Raw genomic sequence first — 18,241 nt, 5'->3', positions numbered from 1 at the left:
ACGCGGGTCGCACATAAACACAGGGCGTCGTGACTCAGCGTCCGCCGCGCGGGTGGTTCGCTTCCGGGTCCGCCGCGCGGCGCGCGCGACCCGGCGGCCAATCGCATTCGAGACTCAACTCTGTTCATATGACGCTGCTACGGCGGAGGTTTAGGGCCAAATGATAAGTAACTATTGCGTTCTGAAATTAAAGTCGCGTTTCATTAAAAACGTAGCAGATTGCAACTACAGGTTTATACATTATTTTAGTTGGTTACTTTTAGTTGAAATACTGATTTTATTCCCAGAATTCAGATATCATTTTTTGTTCCATGCGACCCTTACACTCATGCACACATAGCAAGCTCAGTCTTGAGTAAATTCAAAGACGCTCTTCCAAGACTGACCGTGCAAACCGATGCGTCGCCACAATATATGGCCGAATAAAAATAATCATAATATAAAAATAAATAAAACATTTGAACAGACCACACATACACATTCGCCTCGATTTGGGTTTCACTATTTATTTTCTTGAAGACAACCTATCCTGCAGCCCATCTCCCAACAGGTTGAGCAAACCATCTTTTTTTTTTTTTTTTCTTCCACTTTATAAGTTTAGATTTGAAACCACATCTTTGCTAACAAGGAATGCTGCAAAAAATACCCTATGTTCAACAGAAGGTTATGACCACAATGTGTAATCCTTTACTACAGTGTTTTAAGTTAACACAAATAAGATGGGAGAAGGTAAGTTTGGACACCTAAATGGTAGAAGAGTTGAAGGGAGCAGGGGACCAGGGATTTGCAAGGTACTAAAATGTACGGCAAACTTGTTCATGATCATTTGCTTGTTTTTTTTTTTTTTTTGAGAGAAACAAAAGGATAACTCCAGTTTGACACATGGGGCTTCTTCTACCCTTGGGGGAGGGGGGGGGGTTACATCCCCTCCTAGTCTGATAAGTCATTTCGTTATTTCCTCCGCTGGAAAACAAACATTGTAAATATTTATTTTCTGAAGTATCCCTAAAAGAAAAAGCAAAAAAAAAACATAAAAAACATTGATCATTCAGAAAATAAAAGTGTGGTTGAGTGGTGCATATTATTGAGGTTGTTGGCAGGTCTAACCTGTGAAACCAACTGACACCGTGGGAAAGACTTCAGACCTCACATTGCAGTTATGTGCAAAACTGTTCAGATACATCTGCAAATAGGAATCTAGTCAAGGGGCAGGGAGGAGACATGTAACATTTCAACAGCACAGTTTTACTTAAAAATGAAAATTACACTGTGTATACAGCCTAAGGAAACTAAAATACCCTAAAAAATAACTGTGCTATAGTTAAGTACATGCAAAAGGTTATGAATCACAAACCTACATAAAATGGCCGTTATTTTATTTTCCCCTTGCAATAAGTCAAAGCTATGGCAACAATACTGCAAAGCAGTGATTTTGCTGTAATTGGAGAAACAATAACAATTAATCAAGGGGAATATTTAAGTCATTTGGTTGAATATTTGTTGTCAAATTTCACAGCATCAAGCCCATGTCAGGTACGTAGATTAGGGTTCTGGTGTGAGAGTGGAGTATGATCCTCAGTCACCTTTACACAAGCAATGAAACTAAAAGCTGAAAATAAAAAATATATATAATAAAAAGAAACACACTGGAGGCAAAAAGAAAAGCCCAGAAGCCACCAAATGCATCTTAATACAATGCACTGCTGCTCAAAACCCACCAATAGCATTGTCCAGTGTCAATTAATACTAACTTAATAAATCAAAACAAAAAAAAAAAAAAAAAAAAAAAAAAAATTTTCAATTTGATGACATTTTGTTGTATTTTTTTTTTTCTTTTTAAGTAATATCCTTACAATCTTCCTTCCAGGGATTTGTAGGTCTGCTGCTCTTTCAATGGCAGAATATCTTTCCTCACAATACATTTCTTGGTTTTGTTTCTCTTCCGTCGTTGCATCTCTTGATTTTTCCCCTCTCTGCATGCGTTCCCGTCTCGCCTTGCACGCTCCCAGTCACGCACGCAGGCAAACACCACACATCCGTCCATTCTCTCGCAGCACAGCTGGACTCTGGGCCCCGTCCACCGGGGGGAGAGGGGAGGCTCCCCATCGGGACCTCTCGTTGGAGAAGATGAACCTGGCTCCTCATCACTGAGTCCAGACATTCATACACAATGGGTCCATTCACACACATGTCTGATAGCGTGGCCGATTGGGGGGAGGGGCACTTCGAGGGTGGCGCCCCCACTGGTCGGAGGACCGCTGAATTTGTGATATGTTTCAGCTCAGTTCGTTATTACCATTTATTGTTGATTTCTATTGTTTGTCGTTTTGTGGTAGCTCAAGAGCTGATGATTTTTTCTTTTTTTTGTCCGTGGTTCTCTCCGGGCAAGCTTTCCGAGCTTTTTTTTGTTGCCATTTGAAGTAGTTTTCAGTTTTTTTAGTAGACGACAGCTCCAATAACATGGAAGTTATGTCGGCATGTCTCTCAACGCATTCGATGTAGATGTTTTTCAACATGTAGCCACTCATTCTCATTCGCACCCACTCGCCATCAACACTTCATTTCGGCTGGATCCTCTGGAACGCCAAATGAAATCCGCACATTTTTCTCTCAGATAAGATGCAGCCATGGATCCCAAGAGCCAAGCACAATGGATCTAATTTCTTTCACACTCTCGCGCTCTCTCGCTCTCTCTCTCTCTATTTTTTTTTATGTTGAACAGAGTGCTGCATCGCAAACAAAACTCCAGAGTACCCCAGATGCCTCCTAGAACTGAAATCCTTCGGCTGGCACATTGGTGGAGGAGTTGAAGCCGTAAGTTCCCCCCTGGATGGCGTCTGGGACCAGGCTGTTGTCTTCGTCAATCTGAAAAGAGTCAGAGCAGCAGGACATCAGTGCCGGCCACTATGCAGCGGACACCTTGAGAGAAAACGTTTGAGGCTCACTGATGCAAAATAACTACCAGAGTGTCCTAATTTGGGATCAGATAAGCTATGCAGTCGGTGAGATGATACAGAACAAGGTGTCGACAACTCCACAACAGTGTAATAGGGAGTCTCCGTGGTGTTTGAGTTACTGCAGCTAAATGACTCCAGTTATTCACACCGTAGCCGGCTAGTAAGGAGGCTCGTGTATGAGCTACTACAGCTAACTACATACAGTATACAAACTAATCTGATGAGGATACACCCCTTAAAATGCATCATCTCGTAAAGTTACCGAACATGTTTACCAACTAGAGATGCACCGATTGCAATTTTCTTGATAGATTCCTTTTTTTAGTCTGACCTGCAGATTCAGATTTCCGATCTGCTGTACGTCGATGACAAATGCATCATGTGATCTGATCACACCAACGTGATAGGACAGCTGCACATACAGACTACCGCTGCAATTTTCAATTACCACAATAGTGAGATTATATTTCAACCTCTAACACTCAGTTTTATTTGGACACAACATATAACTAACATGGAAATGTCCAGTTCAAACTTCAGATTAAAGTTTCTTTCACTTTTAAGTGCAAATATACATTTGTATTATATTTGTATGGTACTTTGTAAATAAATTGCAATCATTACATCAAAAATACAATAAACGGCTAACTCTTCTCGCTCTCGCTGACTGAAAGTCCTCCTTCGCTCACCATGCGTTAAACCAACTGAATCAAATCGAACGACTCATTTTACTGAGTGACTGGTGAAGTCTTAAAAAAAGAAAAGAAAAAAGTCAAACTTTTCATCACGAGCAGAGCTCCACTGTGATAGGAACTCAGTCTGCACAATGTTAGAATATTGTCAGGCGATATATAATCTATCTTATCTTCTTTGTTTACCTTGAGGTGCCTCCAAACAGCTGGCAATTTTTTTCTTTCGCTCTCTTTTTTGAGCGTCAACTACGTTACATTACGTTGGTATTGGGTTTGAGTATCTGATCATTTTTACGAGTACATGAGCATAGTATAGGGCGTGTAAATTCGACCGGCACAGAATGGGAAATAATATCTGATAGTGATCGGCCAGTTCCAGATCTCACGTTTTATATGTTAACATCACGGTCACATGTTTGTGCTTTATTATAACGCTCCCACTTCCCATTTTTACCTCATCAATGCAGCGTTACACCTCGGTAGAAAAAAAAAAAACAGCGCTCAGTGCTGCCGCATATCAGTGGATGTTGAGCGAGAGGAGAGGGAGGGCTCACAGAACCACAGGTCGTAGCATCTGGTCCAATCCCAGGGATGTAGTTTAAATACCCAATAACTGTACGGTAGTGTTTCGTATTGATCAATTTCTGTCATTAAATCAACATATAAATATAAAAATTCTAAAACATATTTTGAGGACCTCAGAGACCTATATCAACTTGTGTAAAAAGGAGGATAATAGATCCACTTTAAGTTTTTACAACATCAGAAATTTTGATGACTCATGATAACTTGAATTTTGGTCTTTAAGAAACATGGATAACACAGATAAAATGTTTATGAAATTAAGACCTCACATTTAATCATACAATAAGATGTTAATTTAATGCCTTTAATCGCAATTGAACTACTTTTAAGATCTAGTAATATATTGAGATTTATTTTTTGTAAATTGTGAGGTCAAGAGATCTGAGGCCTTTTAAAGGACCTGCAGACACTCTGGAGAACAAAATTCCTAAACCAGGCCCTAACCATGTCTGCAGTTATATTAACATTATATGGAAACTTGGGGCACATGATATGCAAAATTCTAAAACCTATTACAAAAGCTACAGTGACAACAAAAAACAAATTGATTTAGTGCTTTGTTTGGGTATCATAGTAAATTTCTAAAATTGGAAGAAAAAATGAATCAAAAAATACAACTTACATCATCAGATGAGAAGAACTGATCAATAATTTCATAGGCCAGTTTATAGATGTCTTCATTTTCATGATTCTGCAGCTGCTCCACCTTCTCCAAACCTTAGAAGAGAAAAATTACATATAGCGTGTCAACAACTCTTTTGGGAAATACACCCGCCCGTCCCCCCTAAACGAACGGGGGGGGGGGGGGGGGGGGGGTCTTTAATCTCACTGCACAGCACTCTTAAGAGCCCTGCGCCCCAAGAGGAACTCACCTCCACACTGCTCAATGTGATTAGCGATCGTTTCGGCCTCGTCGTCCGCCATCCTGAGAATGTTGCTGAGGCCGTCCAAGACGACCTGCACCACCTGGGCGTCCTTTACTGTCAGCAGGTTGCAGAATGGAGGGATCACGTGCTTCTCAATGAGGTGCGCCACCTAGAGGAAGCAGCATAAAAGGTGAGGAGGTCGGACGGTGGCAATAGAATTTAAGCTGTCGATTAGTCTGAAGATAAGAAAATATGAAAGAAGAGGAGCTGAAGCTCAGTCTTAGCGATGAGTAGAAAATAGGGCTGGTGGTCGTCTGGGCACCACCAGCCCTATCACCTGTTCACTTAAAATAATGCATGTACATTGTATAATGTTTCTTATTTCCATTATATTTTATGAATTAGGGCTGGGAATTTAGCAGGATCTCATGATTAAATGACAATTTTGACAAACTTCTCAGTGTACCATCTAATGTGCATTACAAAAATATTTTGTCAAACAAATTCTAATAGTTATTAAGTATTTCAATTTGTGACTATGGTGGTATCTAAGTTCAGCAGAAAATGATAGAACTGTATCAGAGTATTGTTTTTGTATTAAAAATACAGCCCTAGCATCTATTGTTTTAATTTAAGCAGGGGCTTACCTGGTCCTTCCTTCCACTTATTGTCAGATTGCTAATAGCCCAGGCTGCTTCCTTCTGAGTGCCAAAGTCACCCTGGAAACAAACAAACAGTCTTCATCAGCGTTCCACACTTCCCATAGTACTCATGGATTTCAGAAGTATACTTCAATTAGAAATGTAGAAAGTGTGCTGAGGCTCACCCTGTCTAGCAGGTGGATGATCATGGGCACCAGCATCGCATCGATGACAGCCTGCACCTGCTGCTGGTTGCCCGCTGTGATGTTTGACAGGAACCACACCGCCTCCTGCAGGACAGCCGAGACCAATGCAGAAAGTCAGATTCACATCTTGCAGACAAAATGCTCCGTTGCTCGTCAGTGTGTCTGAGTTGGATCAGAACCCAGGGCTCTTGAGAAGAGACTCCTGACCGAGAGGGAAGCGCTGTGGGTGGGGCGAGGGTCAATTTTGAGGCTCTAATCATCGGCCGGGTCGCACCGGGGCCTCGAGGTTGGAGCAACTGGCCTCAGATGCACTCCTTTTTCAGCACAGACCATGAGGGCTGCAGTGCCCTCTAGCCGCCACCCAGCAGGATAACACATTCAGTTACACTCACACGTTAAACCCCCCCACCCCCATCCCACTCCCACTGAATACAACTCTCTAGCCATCTGTCGTCTTCGTCGTCGTCCTCTTCATCAGGAGCATGGTTTGAATCTCATAAGCTCTCTGTCCCAGCTATTATGATTTCATACAGCATTCACACAAGCGCAATTTCTCAGATGTCATCACTTCCAGATGGTCGCAGGGGCAAATTTGAGAAGCGAAAGTTCAGATGCGAGATGGACACTGCGTTATCGTACCTTGTTTATCTTTTCCTTGGGGTGTGTGAGGAGGGAAGGGAAGTGGCTCAGGGCGTCGCAGTTGAGCACCACCTGGGTCTGTTCATCTGTACCGGTCACAATGTTCCCCACAGCCCTCAGAGCTGCAGTCTGTAGGTAGGAGAGGGGGGCTGCTGAGTTTGAAGGCATACAGTCGCTCTGGGCAGAATTTCTCTTTTTAATACTACAAACCTGTCCAAGTACTGAATAGAGGGTTCCCACAAATTTTTTACTTCAAAAGTAGACACTATTCCCCACATAGCGGTAAATTTTTTTAGCCCATGCTTTTATGACATTTTTGGAAATTCTGTGTTTTTTCCAAACAGGAGTAATAATCCAGAAACAGAAATCATTTTCCATTAGGCTCGGGGGACCATGCGAAACGTAATATAATGGGGCAAATGCAGTCTCCCTGTTACAGAAGTGCAGGACTTATTTACAAGTATAAAAGGCACAAGTATTTGCAGTTTTTACTAAATTGAGCCACACAGCAACGGGGAGTGGCGTAACACGACGGAACAGGACAGTCCCTTAACTCTGCTGTGTTTAGAATTAGCTTCATACAAGTAGGAAACAAACAAAAATAAATAAATCTAAAATAAAAACACCGGAAAACCAGCACATGAGTCAGGAACCAGCGCGCCGCTGTCTGGATTATCATGGCATTTGTGAAAAGGTGCAAGAGGGAAATGTGCCAAAATATAACTCCAATTGTCCTTATGCCTAAGCCTGTTTTCCATATTCAGACATGAAAAAATAAATAACTAAAAATAAATAGAGATGAGCCTAGTGAATACATTTGTCATTAATATTCTCACTTTAAGGCATCAGTTATTGATTCTCTAACAATTTGCCTAGAACTGACCACTAACATTAACAAATAATTTAAGAAGAGCTTAAAAACATTTTGAGATCATAGTATCACCTCTTCTGAATGTTTCTCATTTTCTGTCCCCCTACCTGAACTTTGACCTCCTGGTGGCTGAGGATTGGCACCAGGTGAGGCACTATGCCAGAGTCGATGACCATCTGGATCTGCTCGTTTCCAGCGTCCGTGAGGTAGGACAGGGCCCACACCGTGTCGACCAGGATCTGAAGCAAGGGATAGATAGATAGATAAAATAACTATCTATCTCTATATCTATATATAAAGTCTATGGGATGATATTCAGGATATTATTGGCTTTATTCAAAATTGGTCTCGCAAAGACTAATAAGTCTCAATAAGTCACAGCAATATAGCATGTGGCTTAGTACTGCCCAAAATCCAATTATACAGAGATTGTATTTCTTTTTTAATACAAAAAAGCAATTCAATGTAATTTAGTTTTAGAAGCACCCTTCTTGAAAGACTCTTTAATGAAACATTATTTTATGTAACAAATAGTAAATGCTTGCAAAACATTATTTGACCATTGTGCCACATCGCCAGCATTAACATATGTAATAAAATAAAAATATGTATGTACTCACACTGACATCGGTGTGGTGGATGAGCAGGCAGAGAGCTGGCAGGATCTGAGGAAGGGATGAGAAAAACGTTGAAATGCAAGAGTAAGATAACAAACACATGACATTGATGCTCCGTCGGGGGGGGGAATCAATCGTAACAGTTTTCAGAAACTGTTCACAATCTCTCAACACACGCCACAGCCCTGATCGTTTCATTAGTAAATCTAGTTAGTCCTCCTTTTTCCACCTCAGACAGACCTTGTTCACCTCTCTGGCACCCTCTCCCTGATGTCTGAACGCCGCAAATTCCACACACCAAGCCTCTTCATAATATGGAGGAGTGAATCGCTGTCTAGCAGAAAATTGTTTGCAAATTATGCCGGACTCAAATTTCCCAATTGCACGATGAATGCCACTTCACAATGTAAAGTGCTTACAATTTTACATTTTGTGAATGCCCTGTTCTGTCCACTTAAAAAAAAAAAAAAAAAAAACTAAGATGAAGCAGAACAGTCTACAAAACAATTTGTGGATCTATCTTATCTAATGTTCATTATAAGATCAGTTGGCGCTATATCAGGTGCTCATTCACATAAACAGCAAATCGTGTGAATGTAACTCAATATATAAAACATGCAGACGTGGGGATGTCGAAATAAGACACGTGAGACTTCAACCCCGGTCTGCTAGTTTGTGCCAGAGGTGGTTCAAGCATTTCAGGGACTACTTCACCTGCTGACTTACACGCACTAGTCTCTCGATTTCTGCTGCAACATGCAGATGGCGGGGTCATACATTAAAGGATGAACCCATGGTAGCATGCTGCCTTGTGTCAACGGTTGCAGACTGGTGGTATGATAGCGCAGGGCGTGTCTTCTTGGTATGCATTTAATACCAATATCAGAGCATTTGATACCAATACCAGAGAGCGTGGGCACCCAGAGGCACGCGCCATGGGGGCAGAGCTGCACGACGCGACGTTGTTTCTTGGTTCCTATTCGGGGGTGGGGGGGCAAACCCAGTCTACAGGAGTGAGCCGGCAGCGATTGGAGGTGGTTCTGCTGACAGTCATGCTACAGAAAATGGGCTAACCACCCAGCTATATTTTTACAATTTGGGAAAAAAAAAAGGGTAACTATATGAAATCACGTTTCAAAATCGTGAAAAAATAAGCAGTATTCTCTTCTGAAACGCTGGGGGCGTGTGCACTGAAGGGGGGGGGGGTGTTGAAGCTGACGTGTGGGGCACAAGGCAAGCACGGGGCTTTCGTTTCATTCAAGTAGAAAATGGAGTAAATGAAATACTTCTACAATAAAAAAAAGTTCTTATTTGCTTTGTTTGGAGAAAAGTTCGCTCTGATCTCGGCAGAGCTGCTCTGCGGTTCATCGAGCCACAATTTCAGCCCCACCCAAAGCATCCTGAGCACAAAAATGGTGAAAAGTTTAACTCCGGTCCAACTCCACAATTCAGTACTACATAGTTCAGTCTTTTCAGATGTTTACAGCAATGATGTGTGTTTAGAAACTAAACCACAGAATTTACGTCAAAGACTTGAATACCATGTGCACCCCTTTATGACAGTGTGTATATACCTACCCAACCACCCACCCACACATACATACACACCCACTTCATGTCACAAAGCACAAATCATCTCAAGCAGGTTCCACAAACATCACAGCGACTTTCCGCCTCCACAACATCCAGCACGACCCAGCAGAGCGCCTCCATTTTGAGGTATATATATAATCTGTTTGATAATTTTGGTAAAAAAAATATATATATAAAATAAAATACCATATTTGATACCTTATAAGGGTGGCACTTCATAAGAAAGCTATTCAATTAATTTGTGTTATGCATGCGCGTGCTCATCTATGCCGATTCCATTATTCGTGGCGGGGTCCAGTTTTCCAGGCAGCAACGCAGAGATCAGGCAAACGAACGAAGAGAATGACAGCCACGGTGAATTTAATAAAACCAGAGATGTTGTGGTCCGTACACTGTAGATATGGATGAATAATGACAAATAAAGAATAGCGCCCTCTGATGAAAAAAAAATATATATATATACACCCCAACCAGATCGGAAAAGACGACCAGGGTAGATCCGGATATTGGGGTAACGAAACAAAAGATTTCCAATTTTATTTTCCAATTAAATTATGAGACTTCCACCCACTTAAACAATCTTATGGATTTCCACTTTAAAGAAACACCTACACACACCCGCACACGCACTTACCTCCTGGATAGTCTCCATGGGTGGTGGGGGGTCCTTATGGCGGCAGAGGTTGACCATAACCCAGGTGACATTGCGGAGGAAGGTGATGGGGATGGAGGGGCTAATGAAGGAGAGCAGGGGCTTCACTACACCCAGACTGATCACATAGTCTCTGCACAGGGGGCCGTCGCCTGGAGACACAAGGAGATTTCTTGCAACGAACAGAACTCACATGAATTTCTAACTAATGAATCAAAAGCACTAAATGCCACTCACCTATGATGTTTCCCAGGGCCCAGACCGCCTGCTCACACACATTTTGATGAGGGGAGTGAAGCAGCCTCAGGAAAAGTGGCACAGCATCTAAATGAGGAACTTAGAGTTAGAAATGATCAAAGCAGCTCCGATCCCTCAAACAATAAGATTCAAACTGCAACAAGACCTGTAAGAATTAGGATATCACGTCATCCTTCAGAAAATGTAGATACAGCTTCAGGAATTTATCAAAACCAAGTCTCCAATGACTAGTATAGCTTTGCTAAAAAGGGGAAAAAAAAAAAGTAACCAACAACATTATTAATAATGACAAACACACACAAAACCCTCCATGTTTAATGGAATGCTGCCCCCCCCCCCGTGCGCACAGCTCAAGTGACAAGCGGGAGCGGCACAACTCAAATGTCGATAACTAAACAATGATTGATATTTTTATTTCATATCCTCCTGGAATGTTAACCAGCAAAAATATTAACTACCAGGGCTCCAGAATTACAAGTAGGAGCACCAGCACGACTTTCAAATAGGCAAACAGGTGTTTTATTTATTTATCATCCATCATGTGAAACACTCAAGGGAGCCAGACAGAGGTAAAGCTCTTGCAGTGCCAAAATCAACATTGACCTCCACATTTGATTGTAATTTTTATTTTACTATCTAGAGTGGGTAAAATCTTATTGCATTGCTGACACACACACACACACACACACACACACACACACACACACACACACACACACACACACACACACACACACACACACACACACACACACACACACACACACACACACACACGATTGGTACCGCTTTCCTTTCCTGTGCAACTCGAGCCAAACAGCTGCGGCACTCGTCAATGTCACACTATGGTCGCTCAGATAAAAGAGGCGGGTCATCCAGGTTTTCACGACAGATAACATCCGGTTCATACAAACTGTCAGTTATTTGTTAACACGTGAAAAGAAATTAGGGGCAAATGGGTTTAGTTCATTTAAAAAAAAAAAAAAAAAAAAAAAAAAAAAAAGATTTACTTCATTTTTTCCCGTGAAAGCAGTACTCCGTTTTGTGAAGTTTTCCTAAAAATAAAAGCACATTTGTTATTTCTGTAGTCTATTTTTTTTCCCAGAGCATCTATCAATGAAATGCGTTACGTTGCATGTCGACTTCAGTGGCGCTCCTAAATTTTGTGCTGGTGCTCCAAAAACTTCCAGTAGGGAGCACCAGTGCTACTAGTGGAAAAAGTTAGTCTGGAGCCCTGAATATAAAGAAGAAAAATATAAATAAATAAAAATTGTGACGTCATATAACCGTGGTATTGCAGTAATGCGGTCATCGTCACAGCCCTAATCACGCAAACGCCCATTTTTGTGGCGGTGCAAAACTGTGTTTAGGTTCTACCAAGACAATATTGTAGTATAACAACTTTTTTTTTTTTTTTATAAAAAAGTTAAAACTCACTGGACTTTGCCACAGCCTGGGTCTGCTCAGAGGTTCCTGACGCTATGTTGGTCAGAGCCCAAGCTGCTTCAAACTGCAGAGAAGGGCTGGACACAGAAGGTGAGAAGTAGAGATGGTGATTGTAGAGGAGTGAAACAAAACCAACCAAATGATAGTGATGAGTCATTTCAGGCAATTCATGAAGGTGAAAATTGCAATTCATTTGCATAGCTGCGCAACAGCCTTCAAATGTAGGACAGGCTACACACATTAGCATAACATTGCAGCGAGGATGAAGGGGGAAATCTGCGACGAGCCCCGCTCTTCTGCAAGAGGAGGCTCAGCGTGCTGCTCTGTGCACAAACAAAGATGGACATGTGTGAATCCTTCTTACTTGTCATCTCTGTCCAAACAATGCACCAGGATGGGAAGAATCCCAGACTTGATCAGGTCATCTATTGGAGGATTCCGGTCACTGGATAACAACTTCCTACATGAACAAACCAGAGAGAAAACAGCAACAGTCACACACTGGGGCTGATTCATGAACCAAGAGCAGAACAGTGGAACTTCATCTTTTACATTTGGTTGTGTCCAGAATACTTTGACACGGCAGGACTTCTACTCTCTGAGGTAAGTTTAATTTAGGAGAACTTAAATGTATATTTACTACAACACAGACAATTAATTCTAGCCTGCGTGAGCGCCTTGTGGCGATTACGCACATTTTAGTTTATAGAGCTTATTGTAGTCACCGGGTGTCGTGACATTTCACTGCACATATGTATGGCCGTATGTATATGTATGTGACAAATAACCTCTTGAACTTGAATAAATCTACCTGCTTGAGACCATGTGTCAACTAAACATTGAATTTGTATGTGCAAATACATTTTGTAATAAAAATAAATTCCAAAAACCATATGTATGTTATAGCTCAAATACAATATTCCCTTTTCGGTGAGAATGTGTAGATATCATCTGATTTTGGGGCTTTCCCGTCGTTGTTCCATCAAAGCATACAGTGAACCATTCTCTTATCCAATATTAATAGCAGTTAAGCAAAAAAACTAACATTTTTAAATGTTCTTTTTTGTATTTGTGTCCCTTTAGAGTGTCCTGACTTCCATGTCAACCAATCTGCCATTTTTTTCCATTTCTAAATGAATGCTAAATATGTCATTTTGTTTTCATAAACCTATGACAGTGAAGCTGTCATGTTGCCAAAGTTCTTCAAGAATTAGGATTGTGATTCCAACAAACCTATCTGTGAAGTAATCACATCTTCCTAAATCCAGGCTGGGGAGGTGAGATTTTGACAACCTCACCACCACCACATAACCCGTACACTGACGCGAGCAACATGGAATTAAGCACATACAGATTCTCAAAATGTAACACTCAAAACAAAATAAATGGCATCTAGTGTAGTGTGTAAAATATTTTGAGAATTTGGTTCCCATGTATGGAATTGGGCCTCGCAAAAACAAAAGGCCAATGCCGCAATGCCTTCAACAAATATTGTGTAATCAGAGAAGTGGGGTGAGTGTAAATCACAGCAAGATGATTAATTATAAACACATTCAATCAGTGAAATTGCAAACTTGCTGGCGGGAGTTTGGAATGGAGGGAGCAGTTTTTAATAAATAAACCTGTACAAGACAGTGTCCCTGAAAAGCTCTTCTGGTTTGGCGATCAGCTTATGCATGACAGCTCAACAAACAAAGGTGCAAGGTGCTGTGGTTGTACCTGGCGGCCTGAACGGCACCCAGCTGGACGCTCTGGTTATCACTGGTGGCATTCTGCAATTCAACGTTGCACACAGTCACGACAGCACTCACACAGAGCAACGAAGACACCAAATTAAATGTCACATTTAATCAGTTTTCAAATATGCACTAATGTCTGAAAAACAGTTGATTGCCACCTTTTACAATAATTAAACCGGAAAACAAAATGTCCAACTTACTTGTACTATTACTTCAAGACAGGTGTTTTGCTGAAACACAGAATATCTCTGTTAGTAATCACGTCAAAGAAAGCTGCAAAACCAACTTTAAGAAAAAATGTCTTCACTCAGTCGATCCTGTGGTAGAGCTGACGCGATAGTTACATGATCGCCCGATCCCAATTATTTAATAAAATTTTGACCTTTTCGTGAATCATTTTTTCGGTCCCATTTTAAGCCAATGCGAGATGTTTTGCAGCAACCCGAAGGCGAATTTGGCCTATCAAGCGTTTGTTTATACACTGCTGTACAAGATTAATTATATCCAATAACATAAAAATACCCCCCATCTAGTCACGTTTCCTTGCTAGGCAGAAAGTCTCACCCAAAAGCTGATAAACCATGTAGGAATGTGATCGCATCAACCACACCACAAATTCAATCTGTAATGTCACATAGAGGCGGTGAGAGTTGTTGATAAGGGACTGGTCACACTGAATGGCATCACCAGCGGTCCAGATCAATCAGTCACTAGTCAACAAACACAGTTTGTTGACCATCCCACACCAGCAAGGAGCCCAAACAAACAGTATGTTCATTTCCCCCCAAATCATCCACGTGCTCCTGGCGAGTCAGAAAAGCCAAGGAGGCAGTGTCACACACAGTATGTCACAGCACACAGACTCTGCACTGCTTTGGAATGGGTGGAAAAATAACTCTTACAGACAAAATAGAAAGCATTCATACCGGACAATAACAGCCATATTTAAACATAGAACTACTATCATTTCCAGCCCTAGCAGACAGCAAATCATTAGCAAATGAAACTAAACTAGTAAAACACACACAAAAAAAAGAGGCCTGAAAACAGATCCATACTGATGTCAAATCCCCAACAGCATCAGTGTCTACGTAGATGTCCTCATCCGGCACATTCCTCCTCTTTAAAAGATGTTCATCTCTTTTGCTCTGCAGGAAAGGAGAAACCTTGATCAGTCGATGTTCCTTTATTAATTCCAGCAATGACAAACACGTATTTTCAATGTTCCGAAGTCATAAAGGCCATGCTCGAGAAAATCTAAGCAGAAGTTGCCGAAACAGATCGCAAAGCCCAAAAGTCATAGGGTGAGTGTTACCTTGCGCAGTTCCACGACGACCTCGGTCCTCTGTCTTCTCATGCTCTGCGGAGAGTAAACCAAATTAAAACGGACACTGACTCCAACCAGCCATCTTTACTGGGCATAGGGAGGTCACACACTTTCTACTTTAAATTTAAATGTGACGTCTATAATATGTAACGTTAAAGGCTGGAATTTATGGGCAGGGCAGCAACGGATGCGCCATTTGTGTTGCAATGGGTCTTCTTTTTTGTAGCACCTTCTCGGGGTTTCTTAACCCCCCCCCAGTTGTTAGTTAGATTTTTTGGGACCTTTCTTTCTCCAGGTTGGGGGCTAACACCAGGGGATGTAGAAGATTGGACTGAAATTGGGGAAAAGCCCTTTCGCAAAAGGGCATAGAAACAAACTGCACTTTACTGTGAAGGTACATTGGTCTGAAAACGCCAATTAAGACTCCTTTAAACGAGTCTCTTCGTGGGAATCCAATTGAATTTCCCTGCAGATGATGATTCTATTTGTGTACAGGTAATTTTGCCAACTTTCTACCGTGGTGGTGTTGGCTAGATTTCAGATTTGAGAAGTAGGAAACGTGTGCGAAAAGAAACCTCTATAGTCAGGATAAAACGCGCATTTCCAAAACAGCGACGTCCTCGTATCGAAACTGTGATCTCGGTGGATGCCCGGGGTGTTGGTGGTGCAGGGACACGAGTGCTTGCCCGCAGCCGTGATGCAAGTTAACTAGCAATGTTCGCCGACGCAGGGTTGGCTAAGCCGCCAACTGATTGCATCGGTTGTGTAACGCCATTAGTACGCACGCCGTCGGAGAAGGGCTAACGTTCGGCCGAGCTCCTTCAACAAACCGACGCAGGTAGTCAGTCGTGTGGCTAACAAGCTAGCAGGACTCCGCCATTGTTTCTGGAGCTCGGGACGGGGGATGGGTGGAACCGCAGCCACCAGCGGCACCGAGCCCTCCCCAGTAGACTGGCGTCAGCAGCCCGGCGAGCGAGCGTCGCACCAACTCCCACCGAAAAACCCGCCGCCGCGGCGGGTTTGGCGCGGGAGAAGGCGGTTGAAAACCAGGCCCAAGGACGCGTTCCCTCCCCGAGACGCGCACATTTCCACTCCCACCGTCCGGGGAGATCTAGTGGTGACATGCTCGAGTTAACGGCTGCTAGCGCTGGCTAACGATATCTCCAAGGTAAAAAAATAAATAAAAATAAAAAACACATTTACTGCAACGCGAGTGAAAAAAACGGAATCCTGATATTTAATCTCAGAATTACGAGTAAAATAATCGGAATTGTACCGTTTCAGAATGATCAGAAATAACATTGATATTCCTCAGCTTGAGAGATCTCAGAACGGATTGAGGTACATTTCCTTCACTTGGGAGGTATTATTCGGGTCAATCCGCCCCCCTACAGCGTGGTTCTGTCAGACACATTCTATACATTTAAATATTAAGTCGATTTATTTCAACACAACTTGTAAAATACCAACTTCAAATAAAATCATAAACTGGGTGTTATATAGCGCCCCCTGTAGTCCGTTGGTAACGTTAGCCGACTAGCGTTAGCTGGCTTACTATGTCCCCCGTGGGCCTGGCTAGCTTTTCAGCTAGCGCCGAGCTAGCTGGGTACATCCAGCGGAAACTAACTCGCCCGGCCCGGGATCGCAGATTACCCCCCCCCCCCCCCCGAACGACGGAGCTCGGGGGGCGGGGGCGGCGGCGCGATAAAGCGCGACGATTTAGCGGCCGCCGGAGACCGGGGGGGGCCCGGCTCAAAGTTCCAGACCGTGGAAATTAGGAACGACGTCACAGGAGGAGCGGGCGGCGGCGGAGGAGACGAGGCGCCCGTCTCTCCCCCCTCTCCGCGTACGGGGAGGAGGAGAGCCCCCTCGCCGCCGTGAATCCCTCCCCCCACCACCAACACCCAGCCCGGAGCCCTCACCTCCAGGTCGCGGCCCTTGTTCTTGAAGTTCTTCAGCCGCTGGTTGTCCAGCTTCTCGTTGTCGGCCATCTCGGCGATCGCGGTGGCGTCGGACTCCGTGGTAGCGGTGCGTGTTCGGCGGCTCCGCGCTGCTCTGCTTCCCGTTCCTGTCGCTAGCGACCGGAGCTGCTGCTGCTTCTTCTTCTGCCGCTGCTGCTGCTGCTGAGGCCGCGGTGCACGCTGGGAAATGCCGGTGGACAGCCCTGCGCTGGCGTCGAACTCAAGAAGGGCGGGGAATTCCCTGCGAGTGGAGTTCCACATCGGGCCACGGGCGGCGCTGCACAGCATGTCATTTATTATTTCGATGTCTATTATTGTTATTATTGTTGTTGCTATTTATTTATTTGCTTTTATTTGTTTATTATTATTGATTAATAATTATGATGATTATTATTATTTATTATTATTATTATTATTATTATTATTATTATTATTATTATCATCAATTATTTTAAAACTCTGACGGACCGTCATATGGCGAAGGGGGAAAATTGATTCCAAAATCAGAATTAAAATGGGAGTTCTCTGAAAATGTTCTCGAAATAGTTTTTTTTTTCCCGAGTTTTATCTCGGAATATCTTTTAGAAATGGCGACGTCTCCCTCGAACTCGGAATTCTGTGTTTAATCTCAGAAATTCTCAGACCTCTCCTGTTTCTGACTTTATTATTCTAATCGTTTTGACTTCAGTCACAGAATTTCAGCCTTTTTCTGAGATAAACCTCTGGGCTCGTTTATTTCCCCCACATGGCAATACATATTTTGTGTGGCCCTGATATTCTTCCATACCATCACCCCCCCCCCCCCCCCATACATTACTATGAATAAAATAGATTCATACTGTATATGTTTTGTCCCAAGACCCGGAAAAAGGCTCTTAAAAGCATCATTTCATCAATAAAATTATTTATTGCCGTGATCTAAAAGGTCACATAGACAACACATGTTGCCAGAATGAACAAAGGTTCCACCCCTTAAATCCAAGATGCGTCCCAAACCAGCACCGGATTTAAACACGGCGGTGTTGCAAGGTCTCGCTGTACGTCGCCACCGGGACAGAGTTGTCCCACGACCTGTTTTTCTTGCTGCATTGTTCAACGGCCACACCAAAAAGGGGTCCACCTGCGTGACACCGTAGCACTTGTTACAGCCCAAACACACTTTATTTTGACAACGGCGCAGGAAGGGTGCTC

General features: G+C 42.8%; 1 protein-coding gene across 1 annotated transcript; it reads right to left on the bottom strand.

Annotated features, from left to right (window-relative positions):
* Window positions 1–486: 486 nt before the first annotated feature.
* kpna4 (karyopherin alpha 4 (importin alpha 3)) lies at window positions 487–17,218 on the bottom strand. The gene is made up of 17 exons (XM_080007015.1): window positions 17,012–17,218; window positions 15,078–15,122; window positions 14,821–14,910; window positions 13,963–13,992; window positions 13,743–13,795; window positions 12,388–12,483; window positions 12,015–12,100; window positions 10,557–10,643; window positions 10,302–10,471; window positions 8,078–8,122; window positions 7,565–7,696; window positions 6,587–6,715; window positions 5,927–6,031; window positions 5,748–5,819; window positions 5,107–5,269; window positions 4,857–4,951; window positions 487–2,865 (listed from the first exon to the last, which is right to left on the bottom strand). Exons 1-17 carry the CDS (start codon window positions 17,078–17,080, stop codon window positions 2,767–2,769), a joined length of 1,566 nt encoding a protein of 521 aa, XP_079863141.1. The 5' UTR covers window positions 17,081–17,218; the 3' UTR covers window positions 487–2,766.
* Window positions 17,219–18,241: the final 1,023 nt, after the last annotated feature.

This window comes from Zeus faber (assembly GCF_960531495.2).
Source record: "Zeus faber genome assembly, chromosome: 9".
Lineage (NCBI taxonomy): Eukaryota > Metazoa > Chordata > Actinopteri > Zeiformes > Zeidae > Zeus > Zeus faber.
The sequence above is the reverse complement of the archived record's forward strand: the minus strand, read 5'-3'. Positions and strand labels throughout refer to the sequence as shown.